Below are 25611 nucleotides of genomic sequence, written 5' to 3'. Positions count from 1 at the left end.
CAGCGCACGAGGTTGAGTCTCTTGGAGGCCGGGCTCCCGCCCTCAGCAGTCCCCCAGTCCACTCTTGGCCCGGAGCGCCCCCACCCCGTCCAGGGTCCGGTGAGTGGCCGAGCCCCACCTCCAGTGCTTCTGGCCTGTCCTCGGGGGCTGTGTCCACCGTGGCTCCTGTGGCCACACCGTCCCTGTGTGGCGCCATCCCCAGGACGCCAGCTGTGCCCGGCTCCCCGCCACCTCTAACCTGCGTCGTCTGCAGCCGTGCTTCCCGCGCTCTGATTTTGGCGACTCTTCAGGCTCCTGCCTCCACCTCCCTGGCCCCCACCCCCTGAGCCGGTCAGTCCCTCCTCTTGCCCTGGCTGTGGTTTGCACACCCAGCTCCTTCCCTGCCTGAGCCCCACCAAGTCTTGCGCCGGGTGGGTGCCTTTGTGCAGACCCAGCCCAGGGCCGAGGTCAGGGAGCAAGGTGGGGGGCAGGACCGGTGTTACTGGACCTCCAGACACCCATCACCTTGTCCCACGACCCTGTGGTGTAAACAGCCCAGTCGAGGCTGGCCCCAGGCCCCCAGCCCAACTCTCCTGGGACCAGCTGGGCCCTCCCCTTGCGGACCGGCCGCCCCCATGTCTGACCTCCCCATTTGGGAGCAGCTGGGATCCTGTCCCTTTAGAGCAGGAGTCCTCAAGCCTCTCGGATCTAACGCCTGGGGACTGAGGTGGAGCTAACTTAATAATAGAGATCAAGTGCCCGATACACGGGATGCGCCGAGCCATCCTGAAGCCGCCGCCCCGCCCCGGTCTGTGGCAGACCTGTCTTCAGGGGACACACCGTGGGCACCTCTCCACCCGGCTCCTCCGGGCTTACCTCTGTCCCAGGACAGCCCCTGCATTCTGCTGGAGTCGCTTATGAAAACCTCTCTTGCCTCCAAGCAAAGGAGACTACAGTGGGGACCCCTCGGGGCATCTTTGATCCTCCTTTGCTCTGTGTTCTCCACCGTCCAGGTGCTGGGTTCCAGTGAGTCCCTGGGCCCCCGGGGCGGTGGGGAATCTGAGCAGGCAGACCTCAGCGGCTCCGCAGCCCCGCGCTTCCGTGGACCTGCCTCAACCATTCTCTTACATGCGCCGCAGCAGGTCTCGTGGCTTGTTCCCGCTGCGCTTGGCAGGCAAGTGGGCTCACAGGGACGAGGGGCTGCCAGCCTATTCTGCTTTGGGCGGGCAGCATGTCTCTGTCCGGAGCAGCTCCCTGTGCGTCTCAAACAACACTGAACTGTGCTCGCTTGAAAACCCAGCCAAGGCAGCTGCAGTCCCTCAACGCTCTAGGAGCCGTTGGTTCAGGGCTCAGGGGGTCTCTGGTGCCAGCAGCTCAGGCTCTGGCTGGAAGAGGGAGGGACTGAGAGGCAGAGAAGGCCCGCACACCGTGTCACGGGCCAAGGCCGTGCGGCTCATGCCGGCACAGCTGGGGTGAGGGAGTGCGAGGCGCCGCAGGCCGCTCCTGTGGTGGTAGTGTGAGCACGTCTTTAGGAGTCAGGGTGTGTTGCCCCCCAAGTCAGCGTTTCTGTGTCCTTAAAACACCGGCTCTGCCTGCAGGGCAGCGGTCCCGGCAGGGACCCAGGTGGCCCTGTGCTGCTGTGACACGGGCAGAGGGCTGAGGAGCGCCATCTGCTCTGTCCTGAGGCTCGTCTGCTTCGTGGGCGTCTCGCAGCAGTCTCAGGGATGGGACGGAGCCGTGTGCGGGCGAGCCGGCAGCGGTGCTCTGTGCTGCAGCTCCCCTGCTGGCCCCACGTGCCTGTTCCAGACGCTTCCACCCAGCGGAGGCGTGGGGCCTGTACGTGTGTGTCTGGCATCTCTCATGACTTGTTTTAAAGAACATCTGTACTGTTTTAATTTCTAGTCTTGTTGCATTGTGATTGGACGGGGAAGAGCACTCTTTTTAGTTTTTGGAAGTTAGAAGTGCTCTCTGACCAGTTAAAAGTCAGTCTTCATGGGTCTTTCAGAAGAACTTCAAGGAGTATTCTCTTGTCTCAAGCTACAAAAGTTCAGTGTATGTCCGTCAGACCCACCTCATTCATTATATCCTATGTATAATTGTTTCTGTTTCATTATTTGGATATTGTTGCTTGGACGTGAAGAGACACCTATAGAGATGTCCTCTAGACTCCTTCTGTCACCCTCTGAGCGTCTTCAGTAGTGTCTGCTGTATACATGCTGCTGCTGCGTCTGGGGCCTGAGTGTCCACAGACGCCTCCACGGCGACCGTGCCCTCACGTGCTGCGGGGCTGCTCCACGTCCACTTGCATGCACTGGGCTTGGCCTGCCTTCTGCCTGATGTCGGGTCCTGACGCCTGATCCCGGCTGCCCATCTTGGCCCCACCTTCTGACGCCTTTCCAAATTACTTCAGCTGCATCTCTTGTTGACAGCAGGCGTTGAGGGTCTTGCTTTGAGATTCCGTCTAAGCAGCTGTTTCTTGTAACTCATGGCCCCGGGTGCGTGGTGCTGGCTCTGTCTCACCGTCTGTGGTGCGCCTGCCCCTCTGCTTTTAAAGCGAGTCTTCCCTGCGGGATCTGGAGGCCGTGGCTCGGGACCGGCGTTCCCGCCCCGCTCCCTGGCAGATGCTCCTCGCACGTGTGCCGAGCCCGGCGCTCGCCCGTCTCCTGCAGCTGCTCTGCTGGTACCTCACGTCTTTCAGTGAAGACTCGTGATGACCTCTCTGCAGAATTCACTGCACAGCGTCCTCTGAGTGTTGAAGGCTCCTTTCCAGTGCTATCAGTGGGAACATGGTGTGAGTTCCCACTTAATTTAAATTTTCTAAATACGTCAAAAAAGTAAAGGGAAATGAGTGAAGTTAGCCTTGATAAACTATTCAGTATTGTATGAAACGTTTGAACACGTAGCCACCAGTACTTCAAGATTGCTGGGGTGGGTGAAGTTCTGTATTTTAGGGTGAGGTTTTGAAATTCCACGGGGGGATCTTGTGCTGGGAATGCGTCTCAGGAGCAGCCACGTTTCACGGGCTCGGTGTTGGGTGTCGCGGGAGGGAGGCCGTGGGGACCTGTGTGCCCCTGCCTCTAGGGAGCCGCCCCTTACAGCTGGGCCGTGTCCTGTGTGGGTCTGCCCCCCTCTCCCAGGCGTGTTTTCCAGGCCTTCCTCGTGGAGCTTCTTGCTGGTGCTTCCCTCCTCTCTGAAGCCAAGTCACACCATGTCTGTGTGTTCTGTTGGCCTCCCCACACGGGAGGGCATTAGGGGTGTCCGGTCGAGCAGTGTGTTCAGGCCTTGGGGCCGCGTTTCCGCCTCTCTGGGGTGGGCTCCAAGGCAGGAGGGCTGCCGGCCTTGGTTTCCTGCCCTTCCCGCTGCTTCCGTCGCTGCCGCAGGTCCGCGTCCTCCTCCAGCTGCTTCCTGCAGCCGGGGGCCTCAGCCCTTCTGCCAGGCCTCAGGGCTCTGCTCAGATGGGAGGCCAGGGCCCTTCCAGGGGCTCGGCCAGCCTTTCCCCACCCGCCCACCCGGCCCGCCAGCCACCTTCTGTCCCTGAGACGCCACCCTGTGAGCTCACTCTCGCATGTGCTCCTGGCACGTGTGCACATCTCCCATCAGCTCGCTGCTGGGTTCCCCTCCGTGGACGAGCGTCAGCCGCGTCATCCAGAGGAGCGAACGGAGCCATGTGTTGCCAGGAATCAGAGCAGTGGAGTCTGCTGGCCCCAAGACCGCCGAGTCCGAAGCTCCTGGTCTTTACTTCCACCAGAGGTTGTGACTGAAGTCCTGATTTTGGTTTTTCTTGCTGTCTAAACATGAGAGCGTTGTCAATCAGCTCCAGGGTCACCATCCCCCGTTCTAACTTTCCACAGTCGATTTGGAAAGGGAGTCCTGGGAGAGAGGCCAGGCCGGAGGAGGAAGGAATGTGCGCCCCGCACCCCCCAGGCCGCCGGAGGGGCACAGCCCGTCCTCCACCTGCCGGTCCTTGAGCCCGGCCCCTCTGTGCACTGTCCCCAGCGTTCTCAGTTGAGGGAGTCGCTTCTCCACCGCCAGAGCCCTTTGAGCTTCCCCCGGTCATTCTCCCAGACCTCATTCCAGCAGCAGTCGCAGGCCGTGTGATCATAGGAGCTGAGGTGCTTCCAGAGCACACGTGTCCCCGAGGTGTGTACGCCTGAGAGGTGCTTCCGGAGCACACGCATCCCCGAGGTGTGTACGCCTGAGAGGCGGGTTCCTTTGTGCTGGCGTCTGGGGCTTATCGACAGAAGCTGCCATTCAGTAGTGTAGCCTGGGGACTCCCTGGGGTCCGGGGGCTAGGACTCCGTGCTCCCACCGCTGGGGCCCAGGTTCAACCCCTGATGGGGGGCTGAGATCCCACAGGCCACATGCTGAGCAGAGAAGAGGTGTGGTTCGTAACGAGCTTGGTGACGCCCGCCTCCCCTCCCCTTCCCTCTCCTCTGTCGTGTGCTGTCTGCCTGAAGACACTCGGTCTGAGGCGTGACCGGGTGTGGGAATCCGGCAGACAGGGAGTCAGACCGCCTGTCCCCATGCCCGGCGGCCCGTGCGGGCCCAGCCCCAGCTTCCCACTGTCTCAGGGAGTCCCACAGGCCAGAGGACCCCGCGAGCCGGTTTCTGGAAAGCCGCTCAGCAGCACCTCCATCCTGACTGTGGGGCCGAGTGGGGCAGGGCGTGGGGCCTGGGCGCCGGGCAGAGTGGTCTGTGCACCCACCCTCATCTGCGCTCCCATTGCCTACCTGCCCCCTTCCCTCGAGGCCGGCCGTCACCCTCACCCTCAGTGGCAGAGCCCTTTGGTGCCCATGGGTAGCAGTCTCTGCCTGGTGCTGCCGCCGTGGGCCCCGCCTGGTGGGCAGGGTGCACCCTCCCGTCCCAGGGCCCCTGTCGCGCTGCCCACGGTCTCCCCCTGCCTTCATCCGCAGCACCGGGCTGCTGTGCGGGGGCATGCTGCCCAGCCCGGGGGCTGGCGACACTGCCTTTCCAGCCTCCTCTGAGGCCCTGGGCCCCTGACCTCCCCTGCCACCTGGCCGTCCTCCGCGTCCTGGGAGCTGCAGGCTCTGGAGCTGGTCCAGCAGAACGGGGTCTGCCGCCTTGCTCTCACCTCCAAGAGAGGACGTTGAGGGTCATCTTGGCCGCTGGTGAGGTCAGGCCCTGCGGGTCAAGCTGTGATGACCGGGGCCTGCAGGTACATGGTGTACGATCCACGCCAAGCTGCCCAGGACGGCCAGCAGCAGCCGCTGACGCCCCTCTCTGTCCACAGAGCCCCCCAAGATGAGCCCCGTGGTAGAGCCGCTGTCCTGGATGCTGGGCACCTGGCTGTCAGAGCCGCCGGGAGCCGGGACCTTCCCAACGCTGCAGCCCTTCCGGTACCTGGAGGAGGCACACATCTCGCACGTGGGCCAGCCCATGCTCAACTTCTCGTAAGTGCCCTCCCCGCCCAGCCCTGCAGGATGCGTGCCCGTCCCCGGGGATGAGCTGGAGACACTGAGCACAGTCTCAGCTTCTTACGCAGACGAGAAGCCCACATGGCGCCCGGTACAGGCCAGCCGCCCAGGCCTGGAGATCGGGCCTGGCTTTCCTGTGGTCCTGCCCTGAGCCGGCCGGGGTCTCAGCCGTCCAGGACTGGAGATTGGGCCTGGCTTTCCTGTGGTCCTGCCCTGAGCCGGCCGGGGTCTCAGAACCCAGACCTGGAGATTGGGCCTGGCTTTCCTGTGCTCCTGCCCTGAGGCGGCCAGGGTCTCAGAACCCAGGCCTGGAGATTGGGCCTGGCTTTCCTGTGGTCCTGCCCTGAGCCAGCAGGGGTCTCAGAGAGCCTGGGGATCACGGGTCTCAGAGTCTGACCGGGCCTCCTGCCACTCTTGGGGCCAGGGGCAGCTCAGAGCAGGGCGCCTGGGTTGGGGGCACGGGGTGGGGGTAGCTGAGGATGTACTATCTTATACCTTTTCATTTTATTCTCGGCTGCAAGGGTGAGAAGAAAGAATAGCCTGCGTATGAACCAGAAGGTGGAAATGCGGGGTCAAGTAAAACAGAACCACCAGTCACAGTCCTTTAGAGGAACATAGGCCTGGCATTCATTAATCTCCTCTTAACGCGGGTCACTCAGTGACTGCAATTACAGAAAAGTGCAGAGGGTAGAAAACAGGTGTTTCGGTCAGTGTGATAGTGTGTGCAGGCAGCAGATGTGTTTCTCGGGAGGGGTTACACTCGCAGGAGGGTGTGTGAGCTGGGCCCCCCGCCCGTCACACGCTGTCAGCACTGGGTTCCCACCCAGCGCTGCTGAGCCCGTGGGCTGTGAGTCGTGAGCAGTGCTCAGGTCGAGGCTCGGCGCTGCCCCCCTGCCGTGGGCCTGCCGCGGAGGCGGGGTGACGAGACGTGGACCGCGCCCCATTTCTCACATGAACCGGTGCGCCCCAGAGCAGCATCTTAGCTCAGAGGCAGGAAGGTGGCGTTGGAGGGATGGACTTGGCGGTGTTGGTGGGGGCTTAGACTGAGGAGTGTGGGAGGTTCTGATGGGCCAGGGTGGGGCACGCCCTGCAGGAGAGCAGGGTCCCGGCAGGCCCCGCAGCGGGAGAGGAGACCGAGTGGGTAGGGGCCGTCCCTGTGCTCCCCCGTGTCTCCGCTGTGTCCTCTACGTGTCTGTTCCGTGTGGCGCCTCAGGTCCACTGGGTGAGGAGAGGGTGGTGTACCATGCCTGCACGTGCTCTGCTGGGCACCGGGCACCTGGGGCTCCACCTGTCGATTCCCGGTCCAGGTTCAACGCCTTCCACCCAGACACGCACAAGCCCATGCACAGGGAGTGCGGCTTCATCCGCCTGGAGCCTGACACCAACAAGGTGGCCTTCGTCAGCGCCCAGAACACAGGTACACGCCTCCCCAGGCTGCTTCCACTCGCGCCCTGCCGGGGCCCTGTGGGCACCTTTGGAGTAGGGAGGCGGCAGGGGGTGCTGTGGGAGCCCCTCTGCAGGAGCAGGCTGGTTCCTGGCTCAGCACTCCCGCTCATGTCTGTGCAAGCCTCATGTTTCCCATGCGGGTGGGCTTCTGGTGGGGGGACCTCGACTGGGAGTGAAAGTCCTGTGTGGAAGTTGGCTTTGCCCCCGGGGAGTTCATCCTAAAGTAGTTCACCAGGGCCGTGAGGTCAGACCCTGCCCGCATCACCCTCACCTGGCTCACTGGCTCAAGTGAGTGCTCGCTTCCTGAAGCTGCTGGAGCAGCAGGGCCAGCCACGCTGCCCCGGGTGTTGGCGGCCCAGAAAGTGTGGGCAGGCGGCCAGGGGGTCCCCTCCTCTGGCCACACATCGCTCCTGTCAGATCTCTCCAGAGTGGGAGTGCAGGGTCACCCCAGAGGTCACCGGCCTCAGCGGTGAGAGGAGCAGTGTCTTCCCTCCTGATGCCTGGGGGTCCTCGCAGGCGAGGGGCCATGGCTGTCTCAGCGGCTGCAGCGTTCAGATGCGTTGAGCCCTGGGCCGCAGAGGCAGGCTGACGTGTTCCCTTGCAGGCATCGTGGAGGTGGAGGAAGGCGAGGTGAACGGGCAGGAGCTGTGCATCGCGTCCCACTCCATCGCCAGGATCTCCTTTGCCAAGGAGCCCCACGTGGAGCAGGTGAGCCGCTGGGCCCATGGCTCAGACGGGAGCTGGCCTCCCCCTCGCCCGGGGCTGGGCCGTCTCCAGGCACCGCTGTCCTCGCACTCACACATACTATGAGGTGATCCCCTGGCCCCTGCTGTGTGCGGTCGGGTGTCTTGAACAGTTACACACCCACCAGCGTTGCTGGAGACCTGGTCTCCTGCTCCTCAGCCAACACAAGGTGTTTGCAGGATTTCCAGTCTTTTTAATCGGATAAATGAAAGATAGTGTCTTGTTTCTGTTTTAGACCATACCTTATGAACGAGGGGGCCTTCTCACGCAATCGTGCCCTTGTCCTGACGCTCAGTGTTCAGAGCCGTTGCCTCTTTCTCTGCGCGGTTCATCTCGTGTTGGTTTATGGGGGGTTTTATGCCCCGTGGACGCCGCTCTGTTGTTTGCTCTGTGGGTCTCGCGTTAGCCCACTGTTTGCTGTGTCCTGCGCATGGGCTGCACACCTGCCTCTCTCTGTCGTGGCCCCTCAGGGTCTTTCCCTAACACTGTCTGAGTTTGGGTTCTTGCTCAGGAAGGTGTTTTCTGCTCCTAAGTGATAAAAGTTTCCCTTCCGTTTTCTGGTGCTTTTATAGCTTTCCTTTTCGCGTGTGGACTGCCCGTCTCTCTCAGATCTGGGGTTACGTCGTGGGCGCCAGAGACCCCCCGGGTGGCCGAGCACGCCAGCACGGGGATGCCAGCAGGGGGCTCGGACCTTGTTGCGTGTGTTCCAGTAGACCCTACAGCGTCCTTCACGGAGGCCTCCGCGGTGCCCGGGTGAATCCTGAGTGCCCTGTAGCTCGTCACCGCGGGCGCTCGGGCCAGGCCGCAAGCGGAGGCTGTGCTGCTGGCTGCCAAGTGGCCTTCCGTTCCCTTGTGTTAATTACACTTCCTGGTGGCTGAGTGTGGCTCATTCAGTCCATGGGCTCCTTTGCCACTTGAATTTTTTGTTTCCTGACGCGAGCATTCAGATCCTTTTCCTTTTTCTCCAGTGAGTTGTTTATCTTATCTTCGAGGTGTAAGAGTTTGCTGTGTATTCTGGACACAAGTCCTTCATCAGGTAGATGTGTTAAGACTGTGTTCTCAACTTAAGGCTTGTCGTTTCATTTCTTTAACAAATGTGCTACTTTTGATGAAGTTTTGTGCCCAGGCGTTCCTCTCACAGGTAGCGTTTCTTGTGGCCTAACACAGGCGCGGGCTTGCGCCGGCGTTTTCTCTAAGACTTTGTACAGTGTTCCCTTTTACGTTAAGGTTTTGATTTGAGAATTTATGTTTTTCTGTTGTAAGAGGTAGGGGTCAAGATGCTTTCATTTCTTTTTCCAGTTGTTCCAGCACCGTTTTTAAAAGATTAGCCGTATTTCGTTGAAGCGTGTAGATTTACTGAGGACCCCTCGCTGTGTGTGTGGCTCTCTGCCTGGCGCTGTGCTGCTGAGGGTGTGTGGTTATCTCTGCAAGACCCTGCCCGCCAGTTCTCCGGGGGTGTGCCTGGAAGCGGGATTGTGCGGGCATGTGGCTAATTCTGTCTGTGGTGTTTTGAGGACCCGCTTTACACTTTCCCACTTGGCCTGCACCATTTTACATTCCCGTCAACACTGCACGGGGGTTCCAGTTTCTCTACATCCTCGTCCGCATTCGCTGTTTTCTGGGTTTTGGTATTGACCTTCCTGATGGGTGCGAGGTGGCATCTTGTTGGAGTTTTGATCTGCATCTGCCTGATGATACTGATTAATTTTCACGAATGACAGTTTGGTTTTTCTTCATTGGCTATAAATTGGTACCCAGGAAATCAGTGCCAAATCCAAGGCCGTTAAACCTGCCCTGTGGTTTTGTCTAAGAGTTCTACAGTTTTAGCTTTTCGAGGCTGTGGTTTATTTTGAGGGTGCTGTATCGCTGTTAGGTAAGGGTGGTTTCATCCTTGCGCGGGGACATCGAGTTTTCCAGCGCCCTTTGTTGAAAAGACAGTGCTTTTCCCATTGTTCAGTCTTGGCACCCTGACTGGAAATCATTTGCCAGTATAGGCAAGGATTTATTTCTGGGCTGTTGAGACTCTCCGGTTGGTCTGTATGTCTGTCTGTGTGCCAGGAAGGCCCTGTTTTGATCACTTTCCTTCCAGGGTTAAGTTCTGAAATCAGGAAGTGTGTGTCCTCCAGCTGTGCTCTTCTTTGTCAGAATCACTTTTGTCTATTGAGAGTCACTTGAATTTACATAGGAATTTTAGGATAGATCTTTCTACAAACTCATCATTTGCGTTTTGATTTGAATTTTGTGGACTCTGTAGGTCTCTTTGGGTAGTATTTATTATTAATGATGTTAAATCCTCCAATTCATGAACACAGAATGTGTTTCCAGTTATTTGTGTCCTCTTTCATTTCTCTCTGGAGTATTAATGTGGTTTCTTTACGTCTCTCGCCTCCGTGGTTCATCCCTGCGTTTTCCTTCATGCTATTGGAAATAGAATTGTTTTCTTCTTTTTTTTTTTTTTTTTTTATTTTATTTTTAAACTTTACAAATTGTATTAGTTTTGCCAAATATCAAAATGAATCCGCCACAGGTATACACGCGTTCCCCATCCTGAACCCTCCTCCCTCCTCCCTCCCCATACCCTCCCTCTGGGTCGTCCCAGTGCACTAGCCCCAAGCATCCAGCATCGTGCATCGAACCTGGACTGGCGACTCGCTTCATACATGATATTATACATGTTTCAATGCCATTCTCCCAAATCTTCCCACCCTCTCCCTCTCCCACAGAGTCCATAAGACTGTTCTATACATCGGTGTCTCCTTTGCTGTCTCGTACACCGGGTTATTGTTAGCATCTTTCTAAATTCCATATTTGAATCAGTTCTAATGAGGTGGGTGAAACTGGAGCCTATTGTACAGAGTGAAGTAAGCCAGAAAGAAAAACACCAATACGGTACACTAACGAATTGTTTTCTTAATTTCCTTTTTGGGCTGTTCACTGTTAACCTGCAGAAATGCAGCTGATTTTTGTGTGTTGACTGAATCCTGTTATTTGCTGAATTCACTTACGAGCTAAAGGAAGCCTTAGGATGTCACGTATGACCATCTGCAGAAACAGTTGTGCCGCTTCCGTTCCCATGTGGGTCCCTTTTGTGTCTTGCTGGCCGCTCTGGCTGGACTGCAGTGCTGTGCAGCCGCGCAGAGAAGGCGGCAGCCGGCGCCCTTCCGGGTCCTGGTCTGGGAGAAGCCGTCCGCCTTTGCTCCCTGTGGGCCTTTGACGGGCCGCCTTTTACCAGGAGGGTGTTCGGTTTTGTCAGATGCTTTTTCTGCGTCAGTTGGGATGATCGTGTGTTCTTTCTCCTTCACTCTGGGTGACATATCGTGTTGATCGAGTTTCACGTGTGGAAGCGTCCTTGCTTGCATCCCAGGAAGAGACCACACTTGGTCGTGGTGTGTAACGCTTTTACTACTCGGCTGAGTTTCATTTGCTTATTTTGTTGAGGACTTTTGTCTCCGTGTGCGTGAGGGATGTTGGTTTGTAGTGTGCTTGTTGTCTGTGTCTGGCTTTGATGTTAGGGCAGTTCTGGCCTCCTAGAATGAGTTAGGAAGTAGTCCCTCCTCTCTGTTTTTGTAAAAAGGTTGAGAAAGGTGGATTTGTTTTTGCCTGTGCCAGGTCTCAGTTGTGGCACAGGGGGTCTCAGGTCTCGCTTGCAGCGTGCAGGGCCGCGTCGCTGACCAGGGCCCGAGCCTAGGCCCCTGCACTGGGAGTGCGGGGGCTTTAGCCTCTGGGCCGCCAGGGATGCCCTGGTGCCTGTCCTCCACACGTGTAGATCACTAACCTTTCCCCGCGAGGCCGTCAGACCTAGGGCTCTCCTTTGTTATCAGATTTTTATTGCTGTTCCGTCTCCGTACAAGTTACAGGTCTGTTAAGGTTTTTCTCTTTCTTCATGACTCAGTCTTGGGAGGCTTTGTGTTTTTAGGAGTTTGTGCTTTTTTTAGGAGTTTTAGGTCGCCCGCTTTGCTCACACTGCTCTCTTATAACCCTAGTTTCTGTCAACTTGGCAGCAGCATTCCCACTGTAATCTTTGAGTTTAGCAATTTGAGTCTTTCGTCTGGTTTTCTTTGTCCACTGAGCTAAAGCTGTGTCGTTTTTGTTGATCTTTTTGAAGAACCAGCTTTTGCTCAGTTATTATTCTGTTCTCTAGTTACCTCTGCTCTTATCTTTATTATTTCCTTCCTTCTGTTAGCTGTGGGTGTTCGTGTCTTCTTATTTTTCTAGTCTATTAAGTTGTAAAGTGAGATTACTGACTGGAGATCTTTCTTCATTTTAAAAATGTAAGCACTTTACATATAAATTTCCTGTTGGCGCTGCTTCTGCTGCATCCCTGAAGTATTGATATATTGTGGTTTTGTTTTCAGTCGTCTCAAGTATGTTCTGATTTCCCTTCTTTGATTTCTTCTTTGATCCACTGGTTCTTTTGAGTGTTATTTAATTTCCACAGATTTGTTATTTTTCTAGTTTTCCTTCTTACTGATTTCTAATTTTATGCCATCGTAATTAGAGAAGATACTTTGTATGATGTCTGTTATTTCAAATGTATCGAGTGTTTATTTTTCGCTAAACACGTGGTGTGTCCTGAAGCTTCCCTGGCGGCTCAAATGGTAACGGATCTGACTGCAAAGCAGGAGACGCAGCTTCAGTCCCGGGCCGGGAAGATCCCCTGGAGAAGGGCACGGCTGCCCACTCCAGTACGCTTGCCTGGACAATCCCACGGTCAGAGGAGCCTGGCGGGCTACAGCCCGTGGCATCACAAGAGTCGGATGCGACTGAGCGAGCAGTGGCCTCCGCGTTTCAGGGTTGCCCTGGAGCAGTGCCCGCGTGCCGTGGGCCGCGCGTCGCGCAGTCGGCAGGGCCGCCACCCGCCCGTGGCTCCTCCGTTCTGCACCGTGCTGCCGCCCCATCTGTTTCTCCTGTGGTCCCGTCACGTTGCGCTCCGCACACCTTCCTGCTGTTTGAACCCGTTACTGACACGGGCTGTCCGTCTTTGTCTCTCGTGGCCCGTTTTGCCCGACGCTGGTATAGTCGCTCTTGCTATCTCTTCATGACTGTTGGCATGACATGTTTTTTCCATCATTTCACTTTAAGCCTCTTTGTGTCTTTGGATCTAATGCTGGCCTCCTGTAGACAGCATGCTTATGTCTATTCTTCCAGTCTCTGCCTTTTGATTGGAGAGTTTAACCCATTTACATTTAGAATAACCACTGATAACAGAGGGACTTAGCTTCTGTCCTTGTGCCATGTTTTTCTAATACACCTTACGGCCTTTTCGTCCTTCATTTCCCGCATACTGTCTTCTGTGTCCAGTTGATTTTCTGTGTTGAAATGTTTCGATTCCCTTCTCGTCTCCTTTCGTGTATATTCTGTGGATATCTCCTTTGTGGTTACAGTGGGGGTCGCATGTGACATGGTGTAACTGACCTGAAGTTGCTGCGGTAACGGAGCTTTTGCACCTCACCGCGTGTTTCCCTCTACTGACAGCTTTGTCCGTCTCTCCAGGTCGTGTCTGCTGTCCTTGCATTTCGCCTGCAGGACCACGTGTGGCGTTTCTTGCAGGGCCATCTGCTGGGGGAGAAGCCCCAAAGCTCGTGGTCTGAGGATATCCCGATTGCTTCCTCCCTTCGAAGGACAGTTGTATTGAACACAGGGTTCTCGGGCGACAGAGTCCTCTTTCAGGCCTTTGCCTGTATCAGCTCACTGCCTCTGGCCTCCAGGGTTTCTGACGAGAGCCTGCCGACAGTGTGAAGGAGGATGCCCTGTCTCTGACAAGTCGCTCTTCTCTTGCTTTTTTCGAGACTCTCTGGTTTGGGCCTTAAATTTGATTATAATGTGTGTCCGTGTGTGTCAGAGCTTGTCTTGGTAGGGTTCCCTGAGCTCTCTGCAAGTTTCTACTTATACGCCCAGCTTGGAGAGGTTGCAGTCCAGCCCCAACCACCTCAGGAAAGTCTGTGTTGCGGTAAAGCGAGGCACACAGGATTTCTGCTTTCCCAGTGTGCATAGTCACTCTATTACGTGTGTGACAATATTGTGTCTAAATGTATATGTGTACCTTACTGCTAAAAATGCCACCATCTGACCCTTCAGCAAGTCATAGCCGTGACATCAGAGATCACTGATCACAGATTTCACAGCAAGTATCATAATAATGAAAAAATTTGAAGTGTGAGAAATACCGAAACGGAAAACATGGATCAAAGTGAGCAAATGTGTTGGGAAACAAATGTGTGAGGTCACCACAGGCCTTCACTCGGTCAGAGGTGCAGCACCTCCGAGACGGGCGGATCAGTCCACCACATCTTCCTCGGCCTGCCTTCCCTCTGCTCCTCCAGCCGCTCGTGTCCCGTCTTCCTGGGCCTGCCTTCCCTCTGCTCCTCTGGCCGCTCATGTCCCATCTTCCCCGGCCTGCCTTCCCTCTGCTCCTCCAGCCGCTCGTGTCCCGTCTTCCTGGGCCTGCCTTCTCTCTGCTCCTGCAGAGCAGCTCCCTGTCCCGTCTTCCTGGGCCTGCCTTCCCTCTGCTGCTCCAGCCGCTCCTGTCTGGCGTTGTGTCTGCTGCTGCGTCTGCCTGCTCAGCCACCTCCAAGCCCCTCGGGTGAACTTTTCATGTTATCGTGCTCTTCATCCTCAAAACTTTGTCTTGGTTTCGTTTTCCGTCTCTCTATCAATGTTTTGATTTTGTTCACGCGCTACTTTCTTGAGCTTCTCCACGTCTTCCTTCAGTTCTTGGAGATCCTGGCCTGTGTTTGTCGAGCAGGTTCTGTGGTTACTTTCCCTTCAGATGGGCCGTACCTCCCTGTTTCTTCATGTGCCCTGCGGCTGTGTTGTTTCTGAACTCTGGGCGTGTGGGTCTGCTTGTGTGGGGACTGGAGACGAGAGCCCCTCTTCGGGGGCCGCTGGGTGCGTTACTGGTCTTGCTGGCTCTCTGGGCCTCTCGTAAGCGTTGGCGTCTCTGAGCTGACGAGGTACCCACAGGGTGAACTTCAGGTCGGCCCGGGTCTCTCCTGAGCCTCCCACTGTGTGCAGCCACTGGCTGATTTCCCATTTGTGCCACTGTTTCTGAGCCAGCCTTTGCCGTCTGGCCCCTGACAGGGGCAGGAGGAAATACGAAGCAGGGTGAAGGGGCGTCGGCCTGTTAACCCCCCAGAAGCCACTGGAGAGGAGGCCTGACGGCCGCCCGCCTCTGTCTGCACGTCGGAGCCCAGGACTGTACCTGTGCCATGTTCTCGCCAGGCGTGGGGGTTTCTAGCTGCGGTTGCCTCAGTTTCCCGCGGCACTGTGACTGTCTTCCCTCCACAGCTCCCGTGAGACATGCACGGACTTCTCAGGACCGTTCCGCTCCTGTTCGTCTGTTTCCTCTCTGCCACTCAGTTGCCCGGGTTTCTTCTCTCTCCAGCTGGCTGCTTCTCACCTTTCTGGCTCTGGGCCTTCTTCCTGTTTGTTCCCACTGCCTCTTAGCACTCCTGTGCAGGGGTCACCTGTCCTGTCAGCCTTGGGGGAGGGGGTGGTTACAATCATGAGCTGTCTCCAAGGCTGTAAAACAGATTGTGCTCACCAAACCTGCTGGGGCAAGGCACACCTTCACCGGGTCGGGAGCCCACGTGATGCCAAGATGAGGAGACGCCTCTGCGTCCGCAGGCGAGTGTATGACAAGGACGGTGCGTCCTCCACGCACCATAGAGGAGTGTGACGCAGCTGTGGACAAGGAGGTTCTGCCATGCGCAGCAGGACAGAGAAACCTTGAGGATGTCGTACTAAGTGAAACGTGAAGACCGGCGCTGCACGATTTCATTTAAAAATGAAATCTAAAAAAGGAAACTCACAGAAACAGACAAGAAGGTGGGATAAGTGGACAGACGTCACTCAGTGGATGTGAGCGTCCAGGCGGGAGATGAGTCGGCTCTGGGCGTACCGCGGACAGCACGGTGCGGCGGATGACACTCCTCCATTCCATTCATGAAGTTTGCTAAGAGCGTGGACCTTAAACGGCCTCACCACAGCCAGGAAAGATGTGTTAACTAACTGTATTGTGGTAAACATTGGGCCGTATACACATGTCGAGTGATCACGTTTAAACTGGAACCTGAACAGCGTTACGTGTCAGTTTCAGCTCCGTACAGCAGGGGCAGAGCGGGGGAAGGAGCAGGTGTTGGGGCTCCCCAGGGAGAGAAACACTGGAGGCTCGCGGGAGTCCTCCGGCAGCTGGCCCCTGCATGTGCCAGCTGCTTTCTCCACGGCTCAGCCCCTCACTTACGCCTCACGTGTCTTGTGGGCTGGCCTCCTGGTTTACTTTAGGACCTAGAATAAGATCAAATACACCCTACTCTCTCCCGGCCTGTCGTCCTCCACGTTCTCCCTACTGGACAAGCCCCTGGTGTCATTCAGTCACGAAGTCATATCCAGCTCTTTGCAACCCCATGCACTGCAGCAGGGCAGTCTTCCCTATCCTGCACTGTCTCCCAGAGCGTGCTCAAACTCATGTCCACTGAGTCAGCAAGATTGTACCAACATCTCATCCTCTGTCATCCCCTTCTCCTCCTGCCTTCAGTCTTTCCCAGCATCAGGGTGTTTTCCAGTGAGTCTGCTCTTCCCATCAGGTGGCCAAAGAATCAGAGCTTCAGCTTCAGCATCAGTCCTTCCAATACATTCAGGGTTGATTTTCTTTAGGATGGACTGGTTGGATCTCCTTGGAGTCCAAGGGACTCTCAAGAGTCTTCTCCAGCACCACGGTTCAAAAGCCTCAGTTCTTTGGCGCTCAGCCTTCTTTATGGTCCAATGCTCAATTCTGTATACAACCCCTGGGAAAACCATAGCCTTGACTAGACGGACCTCTGTTGGCAAACTTATGTCTCTGCTTTTTAATGCACTGTCTGGGTTTGTCATAGCTATTCTTCCAAGGAGTAAGTGTCTTTTAATTTTATGGTTGCAGTCACCATCCACAGTGATTTTGAAGCCCAAGAAAATGAACTCTGTCACTGTCTCTACTTTTTCTCCACTGAATGTCAAGTTTAAGCCAGCTTTTTCACTCTCCTCTTTCACCCTCATCAAGACGCTCTTTAGTTCCTCTTCACTTTCTGCAATTAGGGTGGTATTGTCTGTATATCTGAGGTTGTTATTTCTCCTGGCAATCTTGACTCCAGCTTGTGACTCATCCAGCCCAGCATTTTGCATGATGTTAAATAAGCACGATGACAATATACAGTCTTGTTATACCCCTTTTTGAACTGTTTCATGTCTGGTTTTAACTATTCTTCTTGACCTGCGTTACAAATACCTGAGAAAAGAAGAGAAGCTAAAAGGAAAGGAGAAAGGGAAAGGTACACCCATCTGAATGCAGTTTCAAAAGGGTAGCAAGGAGAGATAAGAAAGCCTTACGTGAACAAGGCAAAGAAATAGAGGAAAACAACAGAATGGGAAAGACCAGAGACCTCTTCAAGAAAATTAGAGATACCAAAGGAACATTTCATGCAAAGATGGGCACAATAAAGGACAGAAATGATAAGGACCTAACAGAAGCAGAAGAGATTATGAAGAGGAGGCAAGAAGATAGAGAAGAACTGTACAAAAAAGATTTTCATGGCCCAGATAACCACAATGGTGTGATCACTCATCTAGAGCCAGACATCCTGGAATGCGAAGTCAAGTGGGCCTTAGGAAGCATCACTATTAACAAAGTTAGTGGAGGTGATGGAATTCCACCTGAGCTATTTCAGATAATAAAAGATGATGCTGTGAAAGTGCTGTACTCAATATGCCAGCAAATTTGGAAAACTCAGCAGTGGCCACAGGACGGGAAAAGGTCAGTTTTCATTCTAGTCCCTAAGAAGGGCAATGCCAAAATGTATTCAAATTACCAGACAACTGTGCTCATTTCACATGCTGGCAAAGTAATGCTCAAAATCCTTGAAGCTAAGCTTCAACAATACATGAACCAAGAACTTCCAGATGTTCAAGCTGGATTTAGAAAAGGCAGAGGAACCAGTGCTCAAATTGCCAACATTTGCTGGATCAAAGAGAAAGCAAAGGAATTCCAGAAGAGTATCTACTTCTGCTTCATTGACTACGCTAAAGCCTTTGGCTGTGTGGACAGGACATAACAGGAAGAAGGGAAGCCCACTCTGAGAAAGCCTTAAACGCTGGGGAGTTCTGGTGCCAGGCTCGCCTTCGCAGTCGCGTCTCCGGGTCTGCCGTGGAGGCCGCGCTCGCTTGGCTAACATGGGCATGTGCGTCAGCGTCGCGGGGACTCTTCCTGCGCCTCTGAGGCTCCCGGGCCTGCTGACCTGTCATCTGCCAGTGGAGTTGAGCTCCCATCTTCTCTGCAGAAGAAGGCCCGCATGGCTCCGAGCACCCTGGAGCCTGAACAAGCTCCGCTTTGAGGCTGTAGATGCAGACAGCTGCTTCCAGCCCTGCCTTGTTTGAAGGAGGTCAGTCTGTAGCCCAGAGGGATCCTCACTCTTGAGCGGACACGTGGGGTGACGGCCCATCGCTGTTGGCGAGCCCAGCACTAGGGCGTGAGAGATGTCAGGTACAACTTGCCCCAACTGTAGATTCTCCTGAAGAACTTCCATTTGAAGAGGAAAACAGCACAAGAAATTTCATCCAAGGGGCCAAAAAGCCCAGAGGAGCCGAGCAGGTGATCCCTGCAGACCTGCTTGGTGGCGGGCCACGTGAGCAGAGCCCCGAGCGTGCTTCCGGGTAGGCAGCCGTCCCTCAACCTCCTCGGCGGGGCCTGGGGGCCCCCCAGGACTGTCTCCTGCTTCCTGCTGCCCGGTGATGGGCTCTGGAGTGAGGTGGCTGCTACTGGGTGTTCACAGCTTTCAGCTGAAGGCCACAGGAGAGGCCACACTCAGGTCACCATCAGTGAAGCAGGCCGTGTCCACGTGGCGTGGCCATAAGCCGTTGCAGCAGCGTGGAGATAGGACCGCGGGTGCTGGGCGCCCCGCTCCTGCTGAGAAGCCAGATGCTGCCTCAGCCTGTTGGGCAGGCTCTGTGTGACACGAGCAGACGTCTCCCCTTTGCCCTGGAATAGCCTGCAGCACGGGGGCCCACCTGTGCTCTGGGGTGGCAGCGGGTGTCCAGCGGGAGGGCCAGGGGCATGTCCCACGGTGCCCATGGGTGTCCAGGGCACTGGGGCTGATGGATCTGGAACGGGGGCCGCTGTACTGGGTGCAGGGGGGTGATTCCGAGGCCACAGGTGTGGGTCACGCCTGAGCCCCCGCGTCTGCAGCGGCCTGGAGGGGGCTGGGCCTGGACCCCCGAGCGTGTGGCCTCTGGCGCTGCCCCTGCTGCCCTCACGCAAACATGAGACCGCACACGGGTCTGACCATGTGTCACAGGGTTCCACGCATCTCTCTCTAAAACCTGAAGAACTTCCTCTAATGTTTTCTGTAAGGAAGATGGGGGTCCTCCCGGTGATGAATTCTCTGGATCTTTGTCTGAAAATGTCTGTTTTGCTGTCATCCTTGAAGGGTGTTTTGCAGCCAGAACACCAGGGGGTTGGTTGTTTTCATGGCTTTGAGAATGTCCCTCTGTTCTCCCCTGGTTCCATCCCTTCCGTGACTTCCCTGAATGGCAGACTCGTGTATGGGACAGTGCACACCTGAGGCTTTGCTTGATGTTACCTCCTGCAGCCGGCAGACCCCTGCTTCTCGCTGTTGGGCCAGGAAGGGCAGCTCCTGCTCCCTAGAGACAGAGCTCTGGAAACTGGACCTGCCCGTGTGTTTCTGGGTAACTCTGACTCCGAGGTGCAGCCCTGTGGGGGTCCCAACCTGTGCTGTGCAGCCCCGGAACTAGGGTGCCCCTGCCTACTCCCCGGGCTCCAGGCGGCCTCCACACAGGCCTTGAGGGCAGCTGCTGCGGGCTGTCTCCTCCGCACGCCCTTCTGCCTCAGACCATGGCCTTGCAGCCCAGCTGGTTCTCTGAGGCCGTTAAATGGACTCTCTGAAATCTGGCTTTGCTCTTTTCTCTGCGGAGGGCTGGTGAGTGAAAAGCAGCTGCCTGGCCTGGCCAGCGCTCCTGTTCTGATGCTTGGGGGCCCCCAGCCCCACTCGGCACCAGGTAACAACAGCTGGAGGTGCTCTGCCTTTGTTAATGGTGTTTTCCGCCTCCTGCTTCGGCAGGCAGGTCTTCACCACTAGCGCCCCCTGGGAAGCCCAGTGTTAACAGACCTTGGCGGCAAATGGGTTCCCTTCCGGGGCTCGGTTGCCGCGGGTCTGTGTTCTTGTTGGCGGTCTGGCGCTGGTGGAGCGGGTTCCCACCTCCGGCGTCCGCGCCAGCCGTGGAGAGAAGGCAGGAGGGGTTGAAAGGACATCCTCCGGTCAGCCTGTGGCCAGACAGCAGACAGTGTGGTGCTCGCCTCCAGTCTCCCGGGGCAGCAGAGGGCGCAGGCTGGGGGTCAGGACGCCCGTCGGGGCTGCCAGCCGAGGGTCTGTTGCCCCCTGGCAGGGCCACTGCCTGGCTCGTGGGCCCCTGACCGCCGAGGTGGGTGCTGCGGCCGCTGCAGGAGCACGTGGCCTGTGCTGGCCCAGCAACCCTTGTGGAATCTTTGGACGATAAAAACCAAAGTGTTTATTTTCTTCTGCCCAGATTACCCGAAAATTCAGGCTGAATTCCGAAGGCAAACTTGAACAGACAGTCTCCATGGCAACCACTACGCAGCCCTTGACTCAACATCTGCACGTCACGTACAAGAAGGTGACCCCGTGACCCCGGGTGGAGCTGCCTGCCTGGGGAAGGTGTGGGTGTGGCCACAGGTGGGTCACCGTGGGTCTCGGTGTGGCCACGTCTCCTGTAACGGCATAGAGATACCAAATAAAAGGCCTTTATTTTTATGGGTGAGCATTGTCAGTGTCATCGCTTGCGTAGACTGCGTTTCTTTCATCTGCTGGTGATGGATGGCTTGCAGTCTTCCCTAAAGACTGAAAGGGGTGACATTCTCTCATTTTTTCCTGCAGTTTTGACAATACGCTTCCGTCATAGCTCAGTCAGTAAAGAATCCGCCTGCGATGCAGGAATCCTCCTGCGATGCAGGAGACCTGGCTTCAATTCCTGGGTCTGAAAGATCCCCTGGAGACGGAAATGGCAACTCACTCTAGTATTCTTGCCTGGAAAATCCCATGGACAGAGGAGCTGGTGGGCTACAGTCCATGGGATCGCAAGAGTCGGACACAGCTTAGCAGCTGAACCACCACCAAAACACTTAGGAGTCTTTGGTAGTTAGGAATAAGCTAAAGACACGGGTCATGTTTAGGAGCTGAGCACGTAAGATCCCCATTTCCTAGTGGACAGAGGGCATTCCCAGGGCATGAGGGTGGCTGTGAGCCTAAGCATCGTTAGTGGATGTGAGCTGATTCTCAGTAATACACACCTTCATTAATTCCTTTGTTCACAGTGGAACTTCACACACACACTGACCCTCAGCCCTCGCCCCGCGTCCGACAGCACGGGCCCCACATCCCTCCCTTCTCGTGGCTGAAGCATCTCACGGTGAATCCCACAGAGTGCCATTTGTCTGAAACGCTCCAGCATGTGTGCAAAGGCAAAAAAGCCTTTTCCTTCTCGATGGCTCGGTCTCCGCCACGCCCTCCTCCCTGTTTCGCCCTCTTGGAGGGGACGGGGGCACAGCTAGCACAGCTGGTCTCACCAGGAACTAAGTAGACACGGGGCAAGGGCAGCTGTGCCGAGGGCAGGGGTCCGCGCTGCAGCCACATGGCTGTCACACACCCAGAGCACAGGCGTCGCGGGGGCTGGGGCTGCCAGTGCCTGGAGTGCGAGGAGGGGCCGCCTGAGTGAGGGCCTGGCCAGCGCCCCCCGGGCCAGTCTAGGAACCCCAGGCTGCAGGGGGACCTCCGTGGCCCAGGCCTGTCCTCCAGGCCCCACACTGGTCCTGCCCCATGGCTGGGCCAGAGCAGCTCCCCCTCCTCGGAGTCCTGTCCTCCCCGAGCCCCCCCATCGGGGGTCCCCCTGATGGGGCTCTGCCGAGGTCAGGAGTCTGAGGCTCCAGGAGGCCCCGTCCTTCAGAGTCCAGGGAAGGTAGCAAGGCCGCCCGTGGGGTCGCAGAGTCAGACAGCAGAGCCAGACAGCAAGGCCCGGGCTGCTGCATCCTGCAGGCTGGCGGAGAGACACCTCCAGGGGCAGCCCCCTCTGCCGTCCACAGGACTGGGGGCAGGCACAGCCTGATCCTCTGGGCCCTGTGGACGGACGCCCCACCACACTCTCTGACATGCCTTGGGAACCAGTTCTCCATGGTCTGGACGTCAAGCCCTGACTTTGGTTTAGGTGGCTGTCACCCTGCCGTTTGGGGGACGTGCCTGTCGCTGACCAGTACCAATCTCCTTATCAAGTTGGGCCACACTGTGATCTGTCTGAATGCGCTTTCTTCCTACTCTCAGTGCCAGTAGGCTGAGGGTTTTCCACATTTCAGGTCTGGTTCTTCTTGGCTGACAGCTCTGTCTTCACATCTTCTTGGCTCTAACGGTCCGAGGGAAGCAAGGCACGCGCGCTTTGCTTGGAAATGCCCAGCCGGACACCCGGGCCACTGTCCACAGTCTCTTCCTTCCCGCAGCCTAGGACACACTGCAGCCAAGCTCTTGATAGAAGTCCCCGTTTCCATCTGAGATCTCATCAGACTGGCCTTTACGCCGGTCCAAGTTAGTAAACGGAAGGCTTGCTAAACTGGAGCCGGGAGGGAATTCCCTAGTGGTTCAATGGTTAGGACCCCGCTGTCACTGCCCGGGTTCTGGGGCCGATCCCTGGGCAGGAAACGAAAATCCCACACGGTGCACAGCATGGCCAAAACACTGTTAATTAAAAAAATGTCCAATGGGCAGGCCCCCAGGGGGCCTCAGCCAGCCCCCTGGATGTTGCCACAAGGGGGACCACCTGGCCTCCAGCCAGAAGCCGGTCACCACCCGCAGCGGGAAGAGTTTCTCCCTGCCCGGCAACAGCCCAGCCAATGAGAAGCCTCCACGCTTCAGGCCCGGTGCCTCCCGGGGACTGTTTGCAGCAGCCCCTCCGACCTGCGTCTCCTGTGAACGAGCTTCCTCTCCTCTTTGCTTCACCACAGTTTCTGACCTGAAACACAATGCTGTGCCGTTCCTGAATAAACCCATTTTGTTGGTAAAAAGTTGGCTGTTTTCTTGTTTCAGGTCATCACATCCACGTTTCTCCCCACGTTCTGCTCAGGCCGCTCGGGTACTCTCTAAGAGGACTGAGGCTCCATGCACAGCTCTCCCCTCTTCGTGGGTCCCCAGCATCGCCCCAACCGTCCATTCACAGCACTGGGCGCTTTCTAGCATCCATCTTCAAACTCTTCCAACCTCTAAGTTCCAAAGCCGCCTCCACATGTTTAGATACTTGTTACATCTCAGTAACAACTTTCTGACTTGGTCCCTTCAGACTGGCTGGATTTTAAGCAACAGGAATTTACTTGTCAGCGTCCTAGAGGCCCAGGACCACGGTGCTGGTGACCGGCTGACAAAGGACTTTTCTCCTGGGTGGCTGCCCACTGGACCGCATGTGCAGAAGGGCTGGGCTGGCTCTCTGGGGGTCACCCAGGCAGGTACTCATCTCAGTCACAAGGTGACTTTAGGACTTGGTCCCCTCCAAGGCCAAACCTCCTCCCATGATGTTGAGGTTAGGACCTCAACATATGAATTTCGGGAAGACAGACATTCAGACCACAGCTCCAAGGACCAAGCTCAGCCAGGAGGCTAAGGCCAGAGCCATCTCTGTTGCTAGAATGATGCCAAGAGGACCTGGGAGCACTGAAGAAGCCCACTCCCTCCCTCCTACACTGCAGGCTTCTCCCTTCTCACGGCTGGGTGCAGGAGGGGTGGGCAGCCCCAGAGCAGAGCAGACAAGGTGGGGCATAAGAGACAGGCAGATAGCGTGCACAGCCCTCTGGTTGCCTTTCTCTCCGCACCCGACCCGTGCCGCTGGTAGGCTGGGGAACTGGAGGGCATTCCCAGCCCCCTCGCTCCTCTGCCCTGCTTCCTGCAGCCTGAGAGTGGATCACCCTTCTCAAGGGTTTGCCCGGCGGTTTGCCCATGCAGTGTCTGCCCGCCTCGGGGTTGATGCTACAGCACAGACATGGCAGCCTGCCCGCTTCATCCTGTTTCTCTCACCCCGCCCGCGTGGACCAGCCCCCCAGCAGAGCTGCCCAGGGGCCGTCTCCTAAGCCTGTCACACCTACGTTCCGTGGCAGAATCCTCTTAGAAAATCTTCCCTCCATCCAGTTAGGCTCAGGTTCAGTTCCTCTGAAACAGTTCACGCCAGAGCCAGTTTTTCCTCTGATGTCCAGTGTTAGAGCAAGCGTGCAGGGATGCCAGGGCCGGCCCGGGACCAGCCTCCTCACGCCACGCCTCCCTCCACCCCTCCTGCTTCTGCTACAAACCCAGCACTCCTGGTATGTTTGCTGCGATCTCGTCAAGTCCAGTCTTTCTGTGGCAGACGGAGGGGCCCACGTGACCCTACAGTTAGCCGGACGGAGACCCTGATGGCCTCTGTGCCCACTTCCTGCCCCAGCACCTCCCTTCTCTCCAGCAGGGGTGGGAGTGAGAGGCCTGGGCAGGATCGACTCCCTTTACAAAGTTTTCTCAGGCATTTCCACTGAACTATTTGCCATCACACTGCCCTTCACTCCCTAGCGCTTCAGCATGGGATACGTGTATTCTTTAAGAAAGAAAAAAAAAACCTGTGCATCCACACTGATATTTCCCATTCTGATTCTTAGATTATACAATTTCTTACTTAAATTCTTCTATCTCACCTCTTTTAAGAAAAAATCTTCTTTATCATTATTTGCTTTCTCCTACAGGATACTTAGGACTTCCTGATGGCTCAGTGGTCAAGAATCCACCAGCCAATGCAGGAGACACAGGAGATCCAGGTTAAATGCTGAGTTGGAAAGATCCCCCACAGAAAGAGAAGGCAACCAGCTCCAGTATTTGCTTCAAAAATTCTATGGACAGAAGAGCCTGGCAGGCTATACTCCATAATGTTGCAAAGAGTCAGACACGACTGAGCGACTACTGCTAAGGACTAGAGCCTGGGGCTGCAGTGCGAGGGTCACAGAGTTGGACACGACTGAGCGACTAAACCACCGCGGGACACATATGATTAATTCAGAATAGTAATATTGTCAATAAGACTACTAATTGAAGTCAATTTTTTGCTATTGTTTTTACAGCTTTCACACTGAGTATATAATGTTAAAAAATATTATAGTTGGAATAACTAATTTCTCTGGCTGCTTATGTCACCAAATCAGCATACAAACTCATTTATTTCTAAAACTGTTTCTCTGAAGTTAGCTTTGCTTATGCAAAACACGGACGTGACCCTGTTGTCAATCGTGTGAAACAGGGACTTCCCGGGTGGCCAAGGGGCTGGGACTCTGCGCTCCCGGCGCGGAGGGCCTGGGTTCCGTCCCTGGTCAGGGAACTAGACCTCACATGCTGCAAGTGAGAATCTGAATGTTGCGACTAAAGATCCCACACGCCACAAGGAGGATCAAAGCGCAGCCACCGCGAGGGCCCAGCGCAGCCAGATAGAGAAGTAGGAACAGAAACCCTGTAAATCCAGGTTCGTCTCACACGTGGGCGCAGAGCCCCCAAGGCCAGCCTGCCACGCTCTATCAGCAGACGCCCTGACGCTGGGCCTCTGGGCTGTTTCAGTCTTTTGCTAATCAGGTATTGTCACAATGTATGTGTCATTTTGGGCCTCTGCCAGTGTGTCTTCAGGACAGATGTCTCCGAGTAGGATTAGCAGTGCGAGGGCGAGCGCACGCAGGGCTGGTCCAGGTGTTGCCCTTCCCGACAGGCACTGCGCGGTTTCGCCTCCCCCGGCAAGTGCGAGGTGCCCTGCCCCCAGCAAGTCTGTGGTCAGATCTGGACTCGGCCGACCTGGTAGGTGAGGACTGGGGTCCTGGGGTCCTGGGGCAATTTGGGTCTGCATTTCAGCTGTCTTTCCTTCTTGACTTTTGAGGCTGAGTAAGTTCTTTTGAATTATAAATAATCTT

General features: G+C 56.1%; 1 protein-coding gene across 5 annotated transcripts in view; it reads left to right on the top strand.

Moving 5' to 3' along the window:
• Window positions 1-20422, top strand: part of THAP4 (THAP domain containing 4) — a 35042-nt gene extending 14620 nt beyond the window's left edge. For all 5 annotated transcript variants that reach the window (XM_061412938.1, XM_061412940.1, XM_061412942.1 and 2 more), the window contains 4 exons: window positions 5231-5390; window positions 6722-6831; window positions 7465-7568; window positions 20178-20422. In XM_061412938.1, coding sequence (XP_061268922.1) covers window positions 5231-5390; window positions 6722-6831; window positions 7465-7568; window positions 20178-20297 — 494 coding nt within the window. In that variant the 3' untranslated portion in view covers window positions 20298-20422. The remainder of the gene's footprint in view (window positions 1-5230; window positions 5391-6721; window positions 6832-7464; window positions 7569-20177) is intronic.
• Window positions 20423-25611: the final 5189 nt, after the last annotated feature.

The sequence above is a fragment of the Bos javanicus genome, chromosome 3 (genome assembly GCF_032452875.1).
Source record: "Bos javanicus breed banteng chromosome 3, ARS-OSU_banteng_1.0, whole genome shotgun sequence".
Taxonomy (NCBI): Eukaryota; Metazoa; Chordata; class Mammalia; order Artiodactyla; family Bovidae; genus Bos; species Bos javanicus.
Note: the sequence above shows the minus strand (reverse complement) of the source record. Positions and strands in the feature narration are given on the sequence as shown.